The 19,622-nt window shown below is 32.8% G+C and overlaps 1 protein-coding gene and 2 long non-coding RNA genes across 4 annotated transcripts; 2 read left to right on the top strand and 1 right to left on the bottom strand.

Moving 5' to 3' along the window:
* On the bottom strand, positions 1–2,729 carry LOC145822618 (uncharacterized). The gene is made up of 4 exons (XR_014364163.1): positions 2,321–2,729; positions 1,510–1,579; positions 327–649; positions 1–241 (listed from the first exon to the last, which is right to left on the bottom strand). It is a non-coding gene; the product is annotated as an uncharacterized LOC145822618 (long non-coding RNA).
* A 4,043-nt stretch (positions 2,730–6,772) lies between these two features.
* On the top strand, positions 6,773–7,792 carry LOC114318764 (G2/mitotic-specific cyclin S13-7-like). The gene is made up of 3 exons (XM_028265725.2): positions 6,773–7,172; positions 7,286–7,464; positions 7,569–7,792. The coding sequence occupies exons 1-3, from the start codon at positions 6,789–6,791 to the stop codon at positions 7,714–7,716; spliced, it is 711 nt and encodes a 236-aa protein (XP_028121526.1). The 5' UTR covers positions 6,773–6,788; the 3' UTR covers positions 7,717–7,792.
* A 2,149-nt stretch (positions 7,793–9,941) lies between these two features.
* Positions 9,942–18,613, top strand: LOC114314328 (uncharacterized). 2 transcript variants are annotated; one of them, XR_014364164.1, is made up of 9 exons: positions 9,942–10,173; positions 10,380–10,472; positions 12,246–12,339; positions 13,441–13,574; positions 13,717–16,429; positions 16,550–16,616; positions 16,698–16,799; positions 17,053–17,157; positions 18,366–18,613. It is a non-coding gene; the product is annotated as an uncharacterized LOC114314328 (long non-coding RNA). The 2 variants fall into 2 exon arrangements; XR_014364165.1 differs by lacking the exon at positions 16,550–16,616 and having other exon boundaries at positions 13,717–13,880.
* Positions 18,614–19,622: the final 1,009 nt, after the last annotated feature.

Genomic DNA, 19,622 nt, shown 5'->3' with positions numbered 1-19,622 from the left:
TTTTTTTTATCTAAAAATATAAATTTATTTATATTGCAATAAAAATCATAATCAAAATTATAAAATATTCTACCACACTAGCAAAGTTAAAGAAAAAAAAAAAAATTATTTCAACCATAAGTTCTAAAAAGTCATAGTGATATTCATCTCTTAAAGAGACGTTATAAAAACAAATTTAGTTTCTAAATTTTCAACCTCACTTTTATAAATATTCTCGGCTAGCATCCATAACTTGCGAAATCTGCATCCAAAAGATAAACATATAAAGGTAATTGAAACTATATTAAGTTAATATAAATTTGTTAGTATTTATGAAAGAAAAATACCACAAATGGAGCAAGCCAAGCAACATGAGCTCCAATAGCTTGTCCAATGGAGCGAGCCAACTAAAAAATGATACAAAAGATTCACGATACCACTCCCAAGCAAACGAGGGGGGAACAGCTCAAATGAGGTCATTATTATTTTGCTTTCTAGGCACAAAACTATCACTGACTGAATGATTTCAGGATTCATCGTATTCTGAGTCATAGCATTTCCATTATTGCACCATCCTTAGCATGAAGTTTGTTCCAGGGGAAACCAATCCAAGAATGTTGATGTTTATTCAAGAGGCAATCAAAGTGCGGATGGTTGTTCCATGGGCCACCTGGGTGAAAAAGGTAAGTAGTAGTATCCAAGCTAACAAATGATAGGTGATAATACTCGTTACATGACAATTGTTCACACAGACGGGAATTGCATGGTCTTTTTTTTTTTTTTTTTGCCAAAATTGCATGGCATCTTGAATGATGTTAAATTGTTCTTCTAATATTGAGATGCATTCTAAAAATTTTCAAAGAAAATAAATAAAATAACTAAAAAGAAAGAAAGGATTGAGGCCAAGTATATGCGAGTACTGGAAAGATGAAAATATCAACCCTAAATAGAAATCATTAAGAACTCTACGAAAGAATATCCAATTTCAAATCCATCAATGACAAGCAAAACCAACCATAAACTTCCAAATTTGATAGGATTATAGCAAGACACTTGAAAATAACTAACAATTACAAGACTAGAATTCAGAAAAAGTTGGAAATGAGAAAATAAAATCTGCAACTTGTCACATGGATGAACTGTGTTTAGGCTAAGTTTGGCATGTCTAGGAAAAGTCAAAAAGTCAAAAAGTTACTCAAAAAGTTAAAAAGTTAACACTATTCACCAAAAGTCAACAATTACGGCTGCACAAGTCTCAATGCTAATTTTCCTCTACAAACCAATTTTTACAATTTTTTATTACACATTTTTTCATGAAAAGTCAAAAAGTTAAGCCAAATATCCATATTTTTTCCCTTAACTTTTTAGTCCAAAAAGACAAAAAATACGCTTATTTAGGACACCCCAAACATGTTAAAACTTAAAAGTAGTTAAGTGAATATATTGTGATAGCATATTTACAAACATTCACATAAGACTACACGAAACAACTCTATGGCAATAGCAGAATTTTTATGTCTCGTCACCTACCAGGAATAATACCATCTACATGACTTGCCAATGCCAAGTGCTTAGAAGTAACGGATTTCAAACTGGCCACCTGCAGTTTCATGTAGACAGCACATGACTAACATATACTCATTCATAATTTTTGCTTTAAAATAAATAAATAAATAAATATCCAACACAAAACAAAACAAAACAAAAATAAATAGAAGTATGGAGTAGAGTAACATTATGTATAAGAGGATGTTTGATTTAAATACTCATAAAACAGTTAACGGGTGTTCTTTCTCTAGGATTGATGAGTATCTCAGTGTTTTAGCATCAACTAACAACTTAAGAAGCATGTATCCATCAATTACAGTCTAAAAACAAATTCCTACAAGGCACCAGTACCAAGAACAAGCTGACAAGTCCTTGTATTGAAAAACTTCAAGATTTCATCAACACCATGCATAACTTCTGAAGACAGTGCTGGCAAATTATTGTTAATATCAATGTACTCTGACAACAACTTTAGCAAAATTAAGCCACTGAAAAAAGCAAGAAACAGCCTCCAAAAAAATTCCAATAATAAGTGGTGAGTAGTGAGGATCAATGCGTATACCTAGATTACTAACCAATGGAATTTTTTTATGGCAATTACTAGTTACGGTTAATGCTAATTTATTACATTTTGCCTTATTATGAAATTTTTTATGGTTTAGACATATTGGCAAACACATGGTAGGCAAATTTTAAAGGGAACCAAATATGAATGAAACAAGAGTATGAATGTATGGCAGAAAACAGAATCAAATACATCATTGAAGATAGAATGAGACAGAGGAGAACATACCAGAGTTTTTGGTTTGCTGCAATGAGACAGAGGAGAACATACTGCTTGTCTAATCTGGAGGTCCAACCAATTCCCACAATCTAGAATTTGTATTATATCTATAGATTTTGGGGCAAAACCATAGCCACATCTTAGAGATCAATTTTACCTCTTCTCTTACAATCACATGGAACACATACACATATCTGTGCAATTTTTTCAGACAAAGGTAGAAGGCAGAGAAGAGGCAACAACCACATGTTGAAGCTCACCGCTTTCGTTTGTAGCACATTCAGAATTCTTGGAGAAACCATTGAGCCAGCAAATAGAGGTCAAGTGGTTCCATTTGTCTGTTGTAAAGCCTTAGAGATGAAGCAAGCAGCAGCGTTACACCACCACTGCGAGCAGCAGCGTTATACCATTGTTACATGCTTTTTTATATAGGTTATAGATTAAAGAAAAAAAAAAAAAAAGGTGGAGTAATGAAGTGAAGCATGTATAGTAAATTTGTTCACATTTTAAATAAATAAGTAAATATTCTTTTTGATCTTTATATTTTTAATTAGATCAATTTTAATTTTTAATTTTGTGTCAATTTAGTCCAATTAATAATATCGTTAGTGTTTTTGACAAAAATTATTGCTGAATTTATTCATATTAACTCACCGAATTGAGAAAATTTATTATTTTGTCTCTAAAAGAATGACATATGTCATTTATATGCATATTTGTCATTAAAAAATGCTAACAATAGGGAAAATTACTCTATCTATTTTGGCTACTGGGTCATTTTAGTTTTTGTAATTTCAATTGAATCGATTTTAACCTTGAATTTTTTTATTTTGTCTCAAATTGACCTAATTGATAGCATGTTAGATTGAGTTCAATTTATTTTTTTATATTTATTTTGTGCATTTTAAAAAATTTTGGAAGTATATTGACATTTTTTGTTTTTTGAAAAAATGACATTACATAGCTTGAAATTTTTTTGGTTTAGTGACATTTCTCAAAATGCCATAAAATATTTGTTTATTACACTTTTCACTTAATGCCATAAAAAGTAACTTACATCTATCTAGTTTAGTGATATTTAAAAAAAATGCCATTACTACTAACGTTTAGTGGCATCTCTTGATAAATGTCATTAAAACAATTTCTTGTGTTTCTTTTATAAAATGCCATAAAATTGATGCTATTAAATCATATTTTTGTTGTAGTGAAGTGACACTTTTTTATTGAAATGCCACTAAAGCCTTGCATGTTTGTGGCTCTGTGACATTTCTCTAAAATATGCCACCAAATATTCTTTTTGTGACATTTCTTGAAAACATGCCACTCGTATAGTGTCACTAAAATGTGTTTTTGTTGTAGTGTCTTAGAAGTTACATAAATATATATAGGGTAATTACAAATACACTTTATGAGATTTGCTTAAAGTACAGATTGTTTCTTGTGGTTTAGAAAATTACAAACATTCCCTTGTTAAATTTTTTTATTTAATAGAATTAACTAAAAAAATAAAATTTATAATTGCACTCCTATATAATAATAAAATTACCTAAATTATTAATTGAAACATATTTCTAACATTATTAAAAACTAATAATTGATGTGATGATTTATTAATAAAATGAGCGATTTGTTATGAAATTTAACACTCTAGAGGGTAAAATATAATTTTCAAAACTATATGGGGCGATTTATATTTTACTCAAATCTCAAGAAATATATTTCTAATTTATCCATATATATATATATATATATAATAAAGCAGGACGGATTTTAAATTTATCCTAGAGACATTTGTCCTACTAGGACATTTTAAGGGTCATGATTCATTTGTATATTCACATAGATGGCTGAGATTACCCCTTAAATATATATCAATATTTACCTACACTTGCTTCCCGCCCAAAGAAAGAGTGAACTTCCTACTTACCCACGTCTCCCCTCTATTCTATCTTTATCTCACTCTACTCACCTACCCGCTTGCCCACGTCTCTCCTCCCTTCTATCTTTATCTCTCTCCATTCTCTGTTCTCATCAGTTTGTTCTTGCGATCAGATTGTAACCGACGCTCCTCTTCATCACAAGGTATTGTTGTCCTCCTCCCTCTCTATCAGATTGCGCCGCTGCTCATCATCACCACTCGCAAGGTTCCCTCTCTCCCACCCTCAGTTGTTCCCTTCGCAAGGTAATTTTGGTCTCTCTCTGTTGTATTTCACATTCGGAGGAAATGGGTTATGCTTTAGGGTTCAGATCTAACTACAATTTGTATCCCGAACCACTATCTGTTCCAAAATTGAATTCTGAAATCGTGATTTCCCTTCGAATTGAAATTCTGACAGATCGAAATCACGATCTGCTCCAAAATTGAATTCTGAAATCGTGATTTCCCTTCAAAATGAAATTCTGTTTTCTCCTCTTCATAACGTTTCTGATTCAAAATTGCCTTTTTGTACCAGTTTACAAATGTTCACTTTAATCAGTTTAAATGGGATCAGATTCAGAAAATACTCGGTATTAGAGAAAAGATATGATCCTTCTTCAATTGTCATTGCCTCTTCTCTTATAACCAAATCTATTAGGACCTTTTTCCCTGGATATTGTGAAAAACATTTTTTTTTTATGCTATGGGTTGAAGTGATTGATGTTAAAGCTCATGGATATTATATTGCCCTTAATTATAAAGTTTTATGTCCACTATTTTTGTGATACATTTGTATTGAACATTTGACGATCTTTGGTTGGTTGCTGCATCCTTGCAAATTGTCAATGATTCGTAAGCTTCCTTAATTATTATGTTTTATTTCTTGACTAATGGACACATTCTTATCTGATATTTGATTATCAATTGGTGGGTTCAGTATGTATTTGGTTTTGATTTGATGTCTCCTTGAAGATACATTGGCATTTTTAATTGTTTCATAGACAAACAAGTCTTTAGATCTGATCACACTCTGTCTCTGTAGTGTTGCTTTACATTTACTACACACCGAAAATCTTATTACTAGAATTACCAAAGCCACATCACGCAGAAAGTAGCATTGGTTATCCTTAGGTACATTTCAATATACTTTGGGTTTGATTGAGTTCTTAGAAGTTGTTTTCTGATTTCAATTTCACATGTTATGTTATGTGCAGGTATTCTAGACAAAGCATCAACCCAAGAATCGGCCTTATCCTCCTCTGCATCTTCTGTGAATTTCATGCTCTCTGCAGTGTTCCTCTCCCCAACACCAACACAACTCCACCGCCATCGCTGCCGCCGCCACCACCGCCGCAACAACAACAACAACCACCCACATTATCAACCTCTCCATAACAGAATGATTATGTAGGAACATCTTCACTATTTTGGTTAGTTCTGAACATCTTCACTATTTTGCATGTATTTTGGATTTGTTTCTATATGATTATTGGTTTTAATAATAATAATAGAATAGATAGATTTCAGTATTGCTTCCCTTCTCGCTCCTTCAGTATCTACCGACGCTCCTCTTTCCTTTCCCTTACATCCCTTTTGCCTTTTTTTGCCCCACCATTTCCTCCGATTTCTTTCTCTTGCATCACTCTGGTATTTTCTGATTTTCTGATTTCAGTTGCTTTCAATTGTAAACTGAACTGATTAAATGTTCTTTTATCTCTCTGCTCTCCAGGCCTCTTCTTCTTCGGTATTTTCTGATCGCAAGGTAAAATTCCTTTTTTTATTTTCATCTAATGATCTATTTCTTGATGGCTTTGTTCTGGAGGCATATATATTCATCTCTCTCTTCCAAAGTTTTAGGATTTTTTTTTAAATTCTTCTCTGGCCTCTCTTCCTGTGGAATATTCTAATATAATTTCAATCAATCAATGTTGATTATGGATAATTGAGACTCAATTATTAGAATAATGCAAAGTAATAATTGTAGGGCAGAGACTGTATATATTGGGTATATCAGAATATGGGTATATCAGAATAAGGTATATCTTCTTGATGGCTTTGTTCTGGAGGCATATATATTCATCTCTCTCTTCTAAAGTTTTAGGATTTTTTTTTTTATAATTCTTCTCTGGCCTCTCTTCCTGTGGAATATTCTGATATAATTTCAATCAATCAATGTTGATTATGGATAATTGAGACTCAATTATCAGAATAATGCAAAGTAATAATTGTAGGGCACAGACTGTATATATTGGGTATATCAGAATAAGTTATATCTATACTTAGTTACTTAGTTACAATTATACCCATTATTGGATAATTGAGACTCCATTATCAGAATAATGCAAAGTAATAATGGATGGTTATACCCATAATTGAGACTCAATTATCAGAATAATGGGTCGAAGATATATACAAGTTCTACAAGCAGGTTGAGGTACGTTCAATTTTCCCATTTAATGTATGTGTTATCTTATATGTATATGTGTTGTGTTGTTCTAAGAAGAGTGTGTATGTATTGAAACTGTGAAGCTGTAGAATGAGAGCAGAGTTCACGACTATATGGACTCGCAGCCTGAGATAAATGAGAAAATGAGAGCAATTCTGGTGGATTGGTTGATCGAAGTTCACAACAAATTTGAACTCATGCCAGAGACTCTATACCTCACTATCAACATTGTTGATCGCTACCTCGCTTCAAAGTCGGTGATGAGGAGGGAACTCCGATTAGTAGGCATCAGTGCCATGCTCATGGCCTCCAAATATGAAAAAATCTGGGCCGTAGAGGTCAATGACTTTGTGTGCATCTCAGACAGGGCTTATACAAATGAGCAAGTGCTGATTACCGAGAAACGCATACTGAGAGAGCTCAAATGGAGCTTAACAGGTCCTACGCCTTATGTGTTCCTCGCGTGCTTCATCAAAGCCGCTGTTGCTGATCAGCATGTGTTGTATTTTTTGCTCTTTGCTGTTTCAAAATTGTTATGATTGGTGATGATTATTGCTCTACTCTTGAATGCTAATTGTTCATTTTTTTGTTTTGTTTTTTGTACATTTAGATGGAGAACATGGTGTATTTTCTGGCTGAGCTAGGGATAATGAATTATGCCACCATTATATACTGTCCACCAATGCTTGTTGCCTCAGCAGTCTACACTGCCCGTTGCACCATCAACAAAAGCCCTGCTTGGAACGACACACTAAAACTGCACACTGGTTTCTCAGAGACACAACTTATGTAAGTTTTTTCAATCTTCATTTTGTGACTGTTTTAAGAATGAAATTAATATAATTACATGTGTTTCTGATTAATTTGTGTTTATTTATTTATGTTCTAAACAGGGATTGTGCTAAACTACTGGTTAGCTTCCACTTGATGGCCGCAGAAAACAAGTTGAAGGTGATCTATAGGAAATACTCCAATCCCGAGAGAGGCGTCGTTGCCCTGCTCTCGCCGGCCAAAAGTCTATTGGCTGCTGCTACATCATGACTAACAACAACATCAAGCAATTACTGTGTCTTGGATTTTGCTTCTAATAACAGTTGTGGAGCAATTTTTTTTTTTTTAATTTGTTTTTCTTCAATTTTAAATTTGTAGTATTTTTGCTAAAAACTTGAGTACTAATTCAATTCATTTTATTCAATGGGGTGTGTATGTTTTTACTAGAGTATTTTTATGTGCTTTGCAAAATTGGTGGAATTTTGTGTTTAGAAATTGAAAGAAAATTCTAAATGAAAAAATAGGTTGCTTTCTATTAATTTTTTCAAAAAACACAAAAATAAACAATATACTTAACGAATCTTATAATATGCACGGTTTAGCCTAGAAATCCAATCCCCTCCCCACCCCACCCCACCAAACCAAAGCACCATAAAGCCACAACAGGTCTCGAATCCTCAACCACAGTCCAAAAAATCTTACCATTATGTTTTAATAATTTTATTTTGATTTATATTTTAATCTCATTATTAATTTCACCGTGCCTTCAGGTACGGGCATATACTAGTAATAATATATGTCAATTAGGCCAAAAAAACAAAACAAAACAAAAAAATAGAGAGGGCTTTGTGGTGCTGCCGAGAGAGAGAGAGAGCAATCAACAAAGAAATTAGAAAGCGGAGAGACGACGGGAGAGAGGTAGAGAAAAAGATTAAGGTTTTATTTTGGTGGCTCTATTAATTTGTTGTTTTATTTATTTATTTTTATTTATTTGATGTTGGTTTGATTTTATATTTGCATGTAGCTGATGGTTTGATTTTAATTATTTTAGTTAGTTGTGTATGCAATGTTTAGGGTTTTTATATGTATTTATTTTGTGGAAGTAATCACATTCATGAATATATGAAATTAAAATAAATTAGGAACCCATAGATAAATTTCTTATACTCCACAATGACTCAATGGATTGTTGTTTTATTTGAGTGTTGGAGAGAAAGAGTGTATTAAAAAAAAAAGGGGGTGAAGATTATGAGATTTATTTGAATGCCTTAGGCTTGGCACCGTTATGTTTATTCTCATGAGTAGATGAGAGATTGTGTATATATATATATATATATTGTTGTCTCGTTCTTAGGAGTAGACGAGGGCTTTGATTTATGCGTATACGTATATGTTAACCATCCGGGGAGTGTGGGTCAAACTCGGGACGATATCCCCGTGCAAGTTTGGCTTTGGAGTGATGTTATGTATATGGGAGGCACATTGGATATATGTGTAGGCGGGAAGTGGAAGCCGAGGTGGTGGAATTAAGGTACAAAGAATTTAATTATGAGTTTATTGGTATAGTGTGAATTATATTGATTTGTACATGTTGAAAAATAGTAAACAACCTCAATAAATTACAAAATTTGGGTAGAGACATGTATACGTAATTCTAGACAACTTTTGTGTTTTAACTTTTTACTAAAAAGATCGATTAGAACTTGTAATCGGATGATCTTTGTTATAATATTTTTTATTTATTTTAGTATTGCAGATTTTAGATGCTGTTTTAACCCACGAAACGAGCTCATTTTTATTGGTTTCGTGTAAAATAAAGTAAAACATTATTCTGCACACTTTTCGTATTTTAAATTTTTCCGGAAAAAATCATCTTAGGGCAGTTTCTTTTTGTTTTCAGCTTCAGATTTTTCGGTTAAATTCCGTCTAGGTTCTTGATCTAGTTTTCCTCTCAACCTGTTTAGGTTATACTAAATTCGTTCGCATTGCCTTTTAGGAAATTTGATTCTGTACAACTTTTATTCTTTGAGTTTTAGTCAATTCGAATTATTTAAGCATAAAACGGTGTATTTTTATACTTCTTCAGCAAGTTACTTATGATTAAATTATCCTAACTTTATTGTTATTATTTTTTTTTGTAGAATGGTGAGTCTTATTAACTTTTTATATAGGGTTGACCCACCACTACTAGAAAAAGGGAGCTTTAGCCATAGAACTTTTTGCGATGGTTTAAAAATTGTCGCAAAAAGCAAGTATTTGCAATGGCAAATGAAGCTGTTGCGAAATTTTTTGTGACGGACTGATTTCCGTTGCAAAAGCTACACATTTGAGATGGATAAAATAATTCGTCGCTAATAGTATTTGTTGAGACAGAAAATGACTGCCGCTAATAAATGAGCAAAAAGACGTCATCATTAGCGACGGAAACAAATTGTCCGTCGCAAAAGGGTCCATCAGTTGTAACAGATACTAAACCGTGGCAAAAGAAAATAATTAAAATGACATAGTTTTATGTTTTCGTGCATCTGTCTGTCCATCGCAGATAATACAAGCCCAAACTCCCCTTATTTCATTCTTACGCTATATCTGTTCCTCTCATTGGCGTCGCCTCACTCCGCCATCCTCCCACCGGTGTCACCCCACTCTGCCATCCTCTGACGCCGTCGTCTTCCCACCGACGATCATTCAAGAAGAAATTGCAGCAAAGCCCGATCAGAGCTATCTAAGGTTCTCTCTCTCTCTCTCTCTCTCTCTCTCTCTATTTATGAAAAGATCATACAGATTTCTGTATTTTTTCTGTTTGATTTAGTTTGATCTTTCACATTTGGAGATCAGGTCTTTTCTTATTCCATTCGATTTGATTTGTTGAATTCTGAATTTTATTTTATTTTGAATAGTTCAATAATTACTAGTTTTCTTTTTTGGAACCCCAGATCCTTGTTGTTGAAGCCCTAGGTCAGCGAATCTCTGTTCTGAATCAAGTTCCTTCAATTTGTTCTCAATCGACAGTCGACGATCTTCTGGAGGTGCGAATTGCAAATCTCTCTCTCTCTCTCTCTCTCTCATAACGAATAGAGCTATGTTCCCAATCTCTGTTATTGTACATTTTCGATGTCATCGAAGATGCTTGGTGAGTTCTCGTTGATTCATTCAAATTTGTTCGATTTTTATCATTTTGATTGTTGTTAAGAGTGTAATTTTGTATTTTGGTCGATTGACGCTTATTTTATATTAATCTATAAATCTGGAGTATTCTTGTTATGTTTCTTTAGGTTTTGTACGTTGATTTTGTATGTATGTTTTTTCAAGTGTTTGGTATAGAACACAAAAGTTTCTAGGGTTTTGATTTTGGTTTTTTAATTTGTATAATTTTGAGTTTTGAAAGCTGTTAATTGATGAAGCTAGGGTTGGGTGGATGTTAATAGAGAAGGTGCATTGGTACTTACACAACTATGGCTTTAGTTTTCGAGTTTGAATAAGACTTTTTGACTGGAAAAATAAAGCCCTAAGCAAGTACATGTGGGTTTTCACTCTATGTTGGTTTGCTTTGACTTCACGCACTAGCATTTTATAATCTCCACCTCTACTTTTATTTTTGGGAAGCCATTCCAGAACAAAATTTGGATAGTTATAGTAATATCCAGATTATCTCCACCTATTCTTTTTTGAATTCATTCCAAACAAACATTGGGTGGTTATATGTATATACACTGACTATACTATAACCTTTCATTAAAAGCAAATGAAAAACTAACTAGTCAGGCTTATGCTTGGTTAGAAAAGTGTTCATGAAAATATTTTTTGACAAAAAAAAGAAAAGAAATAACTTTTCTTTTCTTTTTTTCTTTCTGTTTTTTGGGTTAATTGTTCAATTTATAAGAAAATTTACATACAAAAATTATTTAAATCTTCCCTTGATTATTACCTATACTTCTCACGAAAAGGATTCGAGAAAAGTTTTTTTCAAAGAAATTATTACGGTGAGACCCACATTTTTTTGGGGATGCAAAGAAGAAAAACAATCCCATCAATTTAACCCAACCTACTTGTCTTGGATAAAATACAACCCCTGTCTTCATCTGAAAAATTGTTCCATTTTTTAGTTTGAAATTCATGTTGAAATTTTTTGCTAAGTATCTAAATTGAATTTATTCTGATGCGAAGGAATTTCTGAATTTTAATATCTGATTGGCCAAGGGAATGGGATTAAAATTTATACCTCTCTTTCATGTTGTCTTCTAAGCATAAAACACAGATGTTCATCTATAAAATGTTAAAAAAGGAGCCACAAATTTTAGTTCTTGTGTAAAGCACGCTTATGAAAAAGGGTTTATTGTATGAGGTTTGAATTCCATGCCCATTTTCTTTACCTCTTCCCCCAAACAATCAATTCTTTACTAAAACCTTCACTATTTATATATTCTTTTCTTCTCTTTTAAGATTAGGGATCTGTGTTGTGATATATTTTGTATAAATGGTTTTGTGTTTCTTTTTGCATTTATTCCTACATAATCTATGTTGTCCTGATATCTACATATTAAGGGTTGTCTTAGAAGTGTTGACCACTGGTCCAATATTAAAAGTCTGTATTATTCTAAACACATTGAGAGCTTATGGGGCACATGTTGAATTGTTCAAGCCTATATGTGTTTGACTCATACCATCATGGTGTAGCTTTCATATAACCAACACTTGACTTACTTCCTAACCTCAACCCCCCAAAAGAAAATCATAAATACTATAATAAGGTTGTATCTGATCATCGATTGAACTAAGGTTGCTGAATTTAAAATTTTCAGCTGTGGACTTCTTCACCCAGGTGAACTTGCTGTATGGTACCCTCACAAACTTCTGCACTCCAGAAAACTGTCCTACAATGACTGCAGGCCCCAAGTACGTCTTAGTAATCATCTGCTTTATTTCAACCTTACAGAAAATCAGTTTTGGACATTCAGATTGAAGGAAATAAATTATTGAATATTTACTTCTGTATGTCTTACACAAGTTCAACTACCACTATTATGTTATCAATGAGGCCTTTCATGCATTTTAAGTTCTGTAATTTGTTTCCCTATGTTTTCATCATATGGTTACAATGTTTTATTTTGCGATACCAAAACCATACCTTCTAGACTCGCAGGAAAAATGGTCTTTCCTAAGTAGAAAACACTGATTCGGTGCACAATACTTCATTTGCCACTATGCCTTTTTTCAAGAACTTGATCTTGGTTGCCGAAAGTTTGAAAAGTTACAAAAAAGAGTTTTCTTTGGGTGGAGACGAGAATAAATTCAAGCACCAATTTTTTATATTTTTTTAATTTTTTATAAGCATGTTTGAAGCTTCAATTTTATTGAATGGGAAGCAATATCTTTGCCTCAAGAAGATTGGTATATTGGGTAGCAATTTTTTTTTATAGATTTGTTTTGGTGAGTGGTAGAAAAATTTAAGTTTAGGTAGAAACTTCATGGGCCTTTTTGAAAGCAATAAAAAATGATGTGTTTTATGGAAGAGGTTTGGTTTAAAGTGAGAATAGGGATGTTTGTAGCTAAAGCTGCTCCAGCATAGTGGTGAAGGTCCCTTTAATGGAGGCATTTCCACACCTTTTCAAGGTTTCATTGAACATAGAAGAGTTGGTGAAGAATCTGAAGATGAAGGGGAAAACATGAGCTGGAATATGGTTTTTTGAGGACTTTGCATGATTAGGAATCATGAAAAAAAATATTGTTTTTTTTCAGAAACTATCTGAGTCCATGACATCCCAAGGAAACAATGAAAAAAGTGAAAATGTAAAGGTCATATTCTCTTGTTTCAGACAGTTTCTTTGTTTTCTAATTGTTATCTAGAAAACACAACATTAAGCCTTGAGCCTTGAACCTTCATGGGCATGGAGAACCTTATTCTACTTTTCCATGATTTCTTGAACAACTTAGTGTGCCAATTGAATGGTTACCAACATTGCACAGTTCTATATATTTCCAGTTCCTGATTTGCAGGTATGAGCACAGATGGGCAGATGGTGTACAAATCAAGAAACCAATTGAAGTTTCAGCTCCAAAATATGTTGAATATTTGATGGACTAGATTGAAGGTCAATTAGATGATGAATCCACATTTCCTCAAAAGACTGGTAATAAATGCCTCACATTATGTTCTGATATTTGCCCGGTTTGTATGTTGAACAAAATTGTTGATATTTGTATTTTGCCCAGTTGGGGGTTTGTTATGTTCCCTTCAGAGCTTATGCTTATTCTTTATTCTAAATTTTGTAGGTGCTCCTTTTCCTCTGAACTTCAGGGAAGTAGTGAAAACTATATTCAAACGCCTGTTCCACGTTTATGCTCATATTTACCACTCTCACTTCCAGAAGATCGTAAGTCTTAAAGAGGAGGCCCATCTAAATACTTGCTTCAAACATTTTATACTATTTACCTGTGTGAGTGTGCTTCAAATCTTGAGACAATTTTGTGTTCTTTGTTCACTTTCCAGGATACTCTTTTTTAAATTTTCCGTCTTCCTATACCATTGGCTTGAACTTTGTTTCTCCTTAAATATTATGGTTTTCATTTTTTTTTTTAGATTGGCAATACTGAACATCATCATTTCTCTATTATCTGCAAAACTCTTTTGCTCTTGTTCTGTGATATCAAGATTTTTACTTACTTTGTTGGTGTTACAGTTTTCTGTAACTTAAATTTCTGTTCTATAATGATCCTATCCTAGCGATGGATTTGTGCCTCATATAAGGCTTTATATGACATCCAAACTTGTGGCCTGACATAAAGATTACTGATTTGCACTTTTTACCATGGTTCTTGCATTGAAAGTTTCATTGATTGCATACATACATACCAATCATGATCGTATCTGTCTCTCCAACACGGTTGCCCTAGGTTCAAACAGTTCCTGTTGATCCTTGTCATGGTTTTAAATAAAAGTATCAGGATAGATATTGATATTAGCGAAGCAGTTATTATCGGCCATTTGAGGACAAATAAAGGTTACCTGTAATCATAGTTGTCAAATCGAGATTCGTATCGTGAATCGAAATGATCTTGTACCGAATCGCGAATCGAATCGAATCGTGAATCGTAAAGATTCGGTCACTTTTTTAAAATTACTTAAAAATATATATTTACACATTTAGATGTTAAATATATCTTATGAATATGAAATATTTAGACTTAAATCAATGAAAATGTTATTTTGCGTGATAATCACATAGTTTAATAGGTAAGAAGTTAACAAAGATTCTTATGTAAGATCACTATCTTACTTAAGATCACTATCTTACTTTTTTTCTTTTTAGATATTTTTTATCAACCATTCTTAATAAAGATAATAACCAAATAGACAAATTATCAATTTCCAAAATAACAATAATTAATAACGATATTGATATTTGGACAATAAACATACGTACTTTTCTAAGTAACAGTGAGCAAATAATAAGAAAGAATTATTTAGAATATTTTATTTTAAAGCCTAAAACATTTTCAAAGGTATAACAGACCTCACATATGTAATATTCAATTATATTCAATTTAATAAAATAGTAATAGATAATTCATATTGTAACTTTAATCTTACACATCTTTAGAAGATATATTATGAATTTTTAAAGGGAAAAAAAAATGAGAAGAAAGGTTAAAAATATGTTGGGTCTGACTGAATCTGATTGGATTCTATTAAAAATTTCATGATCACTAAAATAACAACAAATTATGTATATATGTTGGTTATTTTAGTATTAAACGCTATTAAAAGTTGTATTATGTCATTTTCACTAAAAACATGGAAAAAAAAATAGTCGAAAATATGCCGGACACAATAATTTAAAAAATTACATGAATCATAAAAAGTGAATTGAATCGTAAATCGATTGTGAATCGTGCGATTCACTAGAGATTTACTTCCAAAATAGATTCACCCATAGATTCGTATCGATTTTGCAAAAAAATTGAATCGAATCGCGAATCGTAAGATTTTGATAAAAAAGAGATTCACTTATAGATTCGTATCGATTTTGCAAAAATTGTGAATCGAATCGTGAATCGAATCGCGAATCGTAAGATTCTGATAACAGAGCCTGTAATGATTAGAAGATACATCCTGATAAAAATAAGATATAATCCTATTTCTAACCATTTGCAATTTATCTCTATGCCTCAGTTACATGGTTCTAGTTAGTTATTTTTAACCATGTGAGGAACTATGCTTTTAATTTTTGGAAGAACAAGGGATTGGAGGAGGTACTGTCTACTACCACCGGTTTTATATTTTTCTTATTTGATTGTGTGGAAAGTAATACTAATGTTGTTGAGGATGGACCCTGGTTTTTTGGGGGGCACTTTCTTGTACTGAAAAAGTGGTACAATATGATGAAATTATCTAAGGAGAGGCTTGATAGAATTCTGATTTGGATTAAGTTGTTTAACATTCCTTTAGAATATTGGGATGATGATGGGCTTAGTAGGATTGCTAGTGCTAGAATTTCATTTGCTAAAACATGTATGGAAATAGGATTGGATTCTTCTCTTCCTACTGATTTTCTAATCAAATGTGAAGATCAGGGTGTTGAGCTTGGGGTTGAATACCTGTGGACTCCATCCAAGTGCTCAAAATGTAAAGTCTTTGGGTATATGGAAGACAAATGCATCAAAAAGTGGAGAATTTGTCCAAAGAAAAACAGCAAAATGTGAACCAAGAAAGGGAAGAAGACTAGAGGCTTAATGTTACTCGAGGTAAAAGGAAAATGGGAGACCCTCTTGAGGTGGCTGTTATAGCTACTGCAGAATCTGAAGTGGTAAGTCATACAGAGGTGGCTGGTATGGGTGCTGCAGAAGCTAGAGGGTGTAATCCTGTGGAGAAGAGCTATCAGAAAGAGGAGGTCCAAGCCCAGGTTAGGACTGTGGTGGTCCATGAGCAGGACATCCAGACTGGAGAAAGTGCATACTGAGCCTACTTGTACATGACCCTGGACAGGTTGAGCCTGGTTTGAGTCAGTTAACAGTGAAGCAGGCTCCAAAGCCAGCTAAGAAATCTGATGAACCTACACTGAAGTTGGCTAATGTTTTTTTTTTTTTTTTTTTGTGAATTTGTTAGCTAACTGTGGCAGGTTTGGCTGGTACATTGTAGGGAAGATGGTTGAGTGATGGGAGTCCTAAAATAAGTTAGTGAGTGAGATAGTGCGTTTCTTTGAGGGTTGAGTATGTGAGCCCTCAAATTTCTTTCTAACTGTTTGTTCATGCAGGTCCTAAGTTGTCATTAGGCATTCTACAAGGCATCAGAGCAAAGATTTGACAGTGATCCTGAATTCAAGGAGAGGGCACAACAAGCGGTGGTCAGTCTCCAGGTGAATCATTTACCTTTATGCCTTAAAGACCTGTGAGATTGATTATAGTAATAATTAAATTTCTCATTTGTAAAAAAACTTAAAAGCTATAAATTTCAATTTTCTATTTTGGAGGAAATCTGATTTATAAACTATAAATTTTGTTTCTTTATTTTGGAAGAAAGTCTGGTTAATGATTTTATCTCAAGGTTTCATCATGTCTCATCATTTATCTTATTTGTTTTCATTTCCTATGGCATAACTTGTATCACAGGGTGGGGAAGAGAAGTATCGGAAGGCATGGGCACAAATCTGTGAAATCAGCCGAAGGGGGTATCAAAGAGTTTATCAACGTCTAGGAATTAAGATAGAGGAGAAGGTAGTTAACTAATATTTTTCTTTCTAACTAATGACAATGTCAAACATTGATTGTGTTTTCCACACAAGTTTTCTGCACCATGGGGCCACTTAAAAAAGACACCAACTTTTGATTTCAATCTATAGTGTGCATGCTAAAAACAGAACATTCTTGGTTTATGGTTCACAGCCCCCTGCCCCACCAAGTGTTTGTTTCATCCAATTTAAATGTATCTGCCTCAAGTCATTATCACTTTATATTTGACTCATGTTATCAGGTTGGCCATTTTGTATGACTACTTGAATTGATGCTACATTGATATATAAGATCACAATTCTACAAACTTAAAACATTGTTATTTCATCACCTTAGTTATTGTATAGCCGTAATAAGTAACAGATTACTTTAAATTAATGGGCACAAGAACTGTGGCAAGACTAGACTATGAATCTTAGTTGAATTATGTTATTGCATATGCAATGAGGACATTAGTATGGTACAGGCTTATAGTATGGGAGGCCAGAGGCCCATAAATGTAATTTATCATTGTTTATTGTTTTTCATTTTGGACTCAAGCAAATTACTTAATTCAATAGAACTAGTATTTTATATGCTAGTTTCGATCAGGAAAATTGAAATTAAAGATATAGATAGATGATGGGTGATGGGTTTGAGGTGCCATTTAGTGTTTTAGATGATGATTCTTTTACAATGGATTCTGAACAATTGTAAAATTGAAACTTTATAGAATATGCTATACATAATTTTATTATTTATTTATAATTAATGGTTTCTCATTCTTGAATGGTAGATGTGTAAGGAGTGAGGGATGCATCAGAACATGTTCAGGCTAGAGTGACTAAGTTGGTTAATTTCGATTTGTGGTTATGTTAGCGGTAAAATGTCTCATCAGTATGAAGTCAAAAGTTTTGTGTTTGCCCGGTAATAGTCTTTGACATTGAGAAATTCTTTTGCTTCACGTCTGAAATTCTTCTGAGAAATTCTCTTACAGTGCACCCCAATGGCATATATCTATATATTTAATGTTTTTTTGATAGAGAAATGCTATTTATCACCAGATTTTTATTTCACTTCCCATGTTGATATTGCAGCTTACAATCTTTTTTGTATTTATTTATTTATTGAAATAATATCAAATGTTTTACATTTTCTAAGATTGAAATTAATTATATTGTAAATGATGTCTTTTTTTGTGTTTCTTTTTGTAGATGCAACCCATTTTGAGTTCCTGATGATATCTGTTGGAGTTTACTGTTGATATTAAAACAAACTATAATATATATGTTTTTTTTTTTAATTTGTATTGTCAATACTTTTGTTTTGCTTTAGATACAAAAATTTAAGTTCTTGAATATAAAAAATTATTAGTATTGTTGGAGGATGTTTTATATATTTTTGTAAAGAATATTTGGTAGATAATTGTTACAGGGTACATATATATAGATGATTTTGTGAATATGAATGTGAATGTAAATGTGAATGTGAATGTGAATGTGTGTGGATGTGGATGTGGATGTGAATATATTTTATTTTAGAAAATATTAATAATTTGTATAGGGAATGAATTAATTAAATATATATTGATTTTATGAAAATAATTTTATTGCGACAGTAATAACCGTCGCTAATGTAATTATCATTTCCTTATATATTTTTAGTAACGGGTTAACCTATAGCATATACATATTAGTTCAAATCTTTAGCGACGGTTTAAACTGTCGCAAATATGGTATTAATTTAATTCTATTTTTTTGTGACGTTTTAGACCGTCGCTAATAATATTTTTTGTGACAGTTTAAACTGTCGCAAATACGATATTAATTTAATTCTATTTTTTTGTGACGTTTTAGACCGTTGCTAATAATACTTTTTGCGACATCAAATACCGTCGCGAAAATTTTTTTGGCGACAACAACCAATATCGTCACAAAAAGGTGAAGTTTTTTTCCCCTTTTTTTGTGTCAGGTTAAACCATCACAAAAACCATTGATTAGCCGTCGCTAAAAGAAAGCGACGGTTTGTAACCGTCGCAAATACTTTTGTCACGCCCCTTTCCGCCACCCCCCATTTCACGTCGCTAATCCGTCGTAAAAAGTCTTTTGCGACGCTATGTGAACCTTTTGCGACATTTAAGACCATCACAAAAGCTCCGATTTTTAGTAGTGCACCATATTTTTATTTTTATTTGGTTTATTTTATATTCAATTTATCTTTAATTGTGTACAGGTAAGAAACTAAGTGCCACCGTATTTTAGGAAACTACCACATCGTCTCGATGTAGGTGGAACTACTTGTCTTGTCCTGTAACAAGAATTAAATGTAATTTTGTTTGTGTCTGGTGAACACGTGGGTGTCAAATCTTGTACTTATACCAGTATACTTGTATACTAACCTGTTGTCTCTTGACATCTCGGGTGTGTTCTATTTGAGTGCCACCGAGCTTCCTTTACAAGATTAGTTGGAGC

This window comes from Camellia sinensis, chromosome 3 (genome assembly GCF_055761805.1).
Source record: "Camellia sinensis isolate YWXY chromosome 3, ASM5576180v1, whole genome shotgun sequence".
NCBI lineage: Eukaryota > Viridiplantae > Streptophyta > Magnoliopsida > Ericales > Theaceae > Camellia > Camellia sinensis.
Note: the sequence above shows the minus strand (reverse complement) of the source record. Positions and strands in the feature narration are given on the sequence as shown.

Bases quoted from the DNA above. Each gene is read 5' to 3' on its own strand.
- LOC114318764 (XM_028265725.2), top strand. From the start codon at position 6,789: ATGGACTCGCAGCCTGAGATAAATGAGAAAATGAGAGCAATTCTGGTG. The intron at 7,173-7,285 runs GTGTTGTATTTT...TTGTACATTTAG, and splicing joins CCGCTGTTGCTGATCAGCAT to ATGGAGAACATGGTGTATTT. The intron at 7,465-7,568 runs GTAAGTTTTTTC...TGTTCTAAACAG, and splicing joins TTCTCAGAGACACAACTTAT to GGATTGTGCTAAACTACTGG.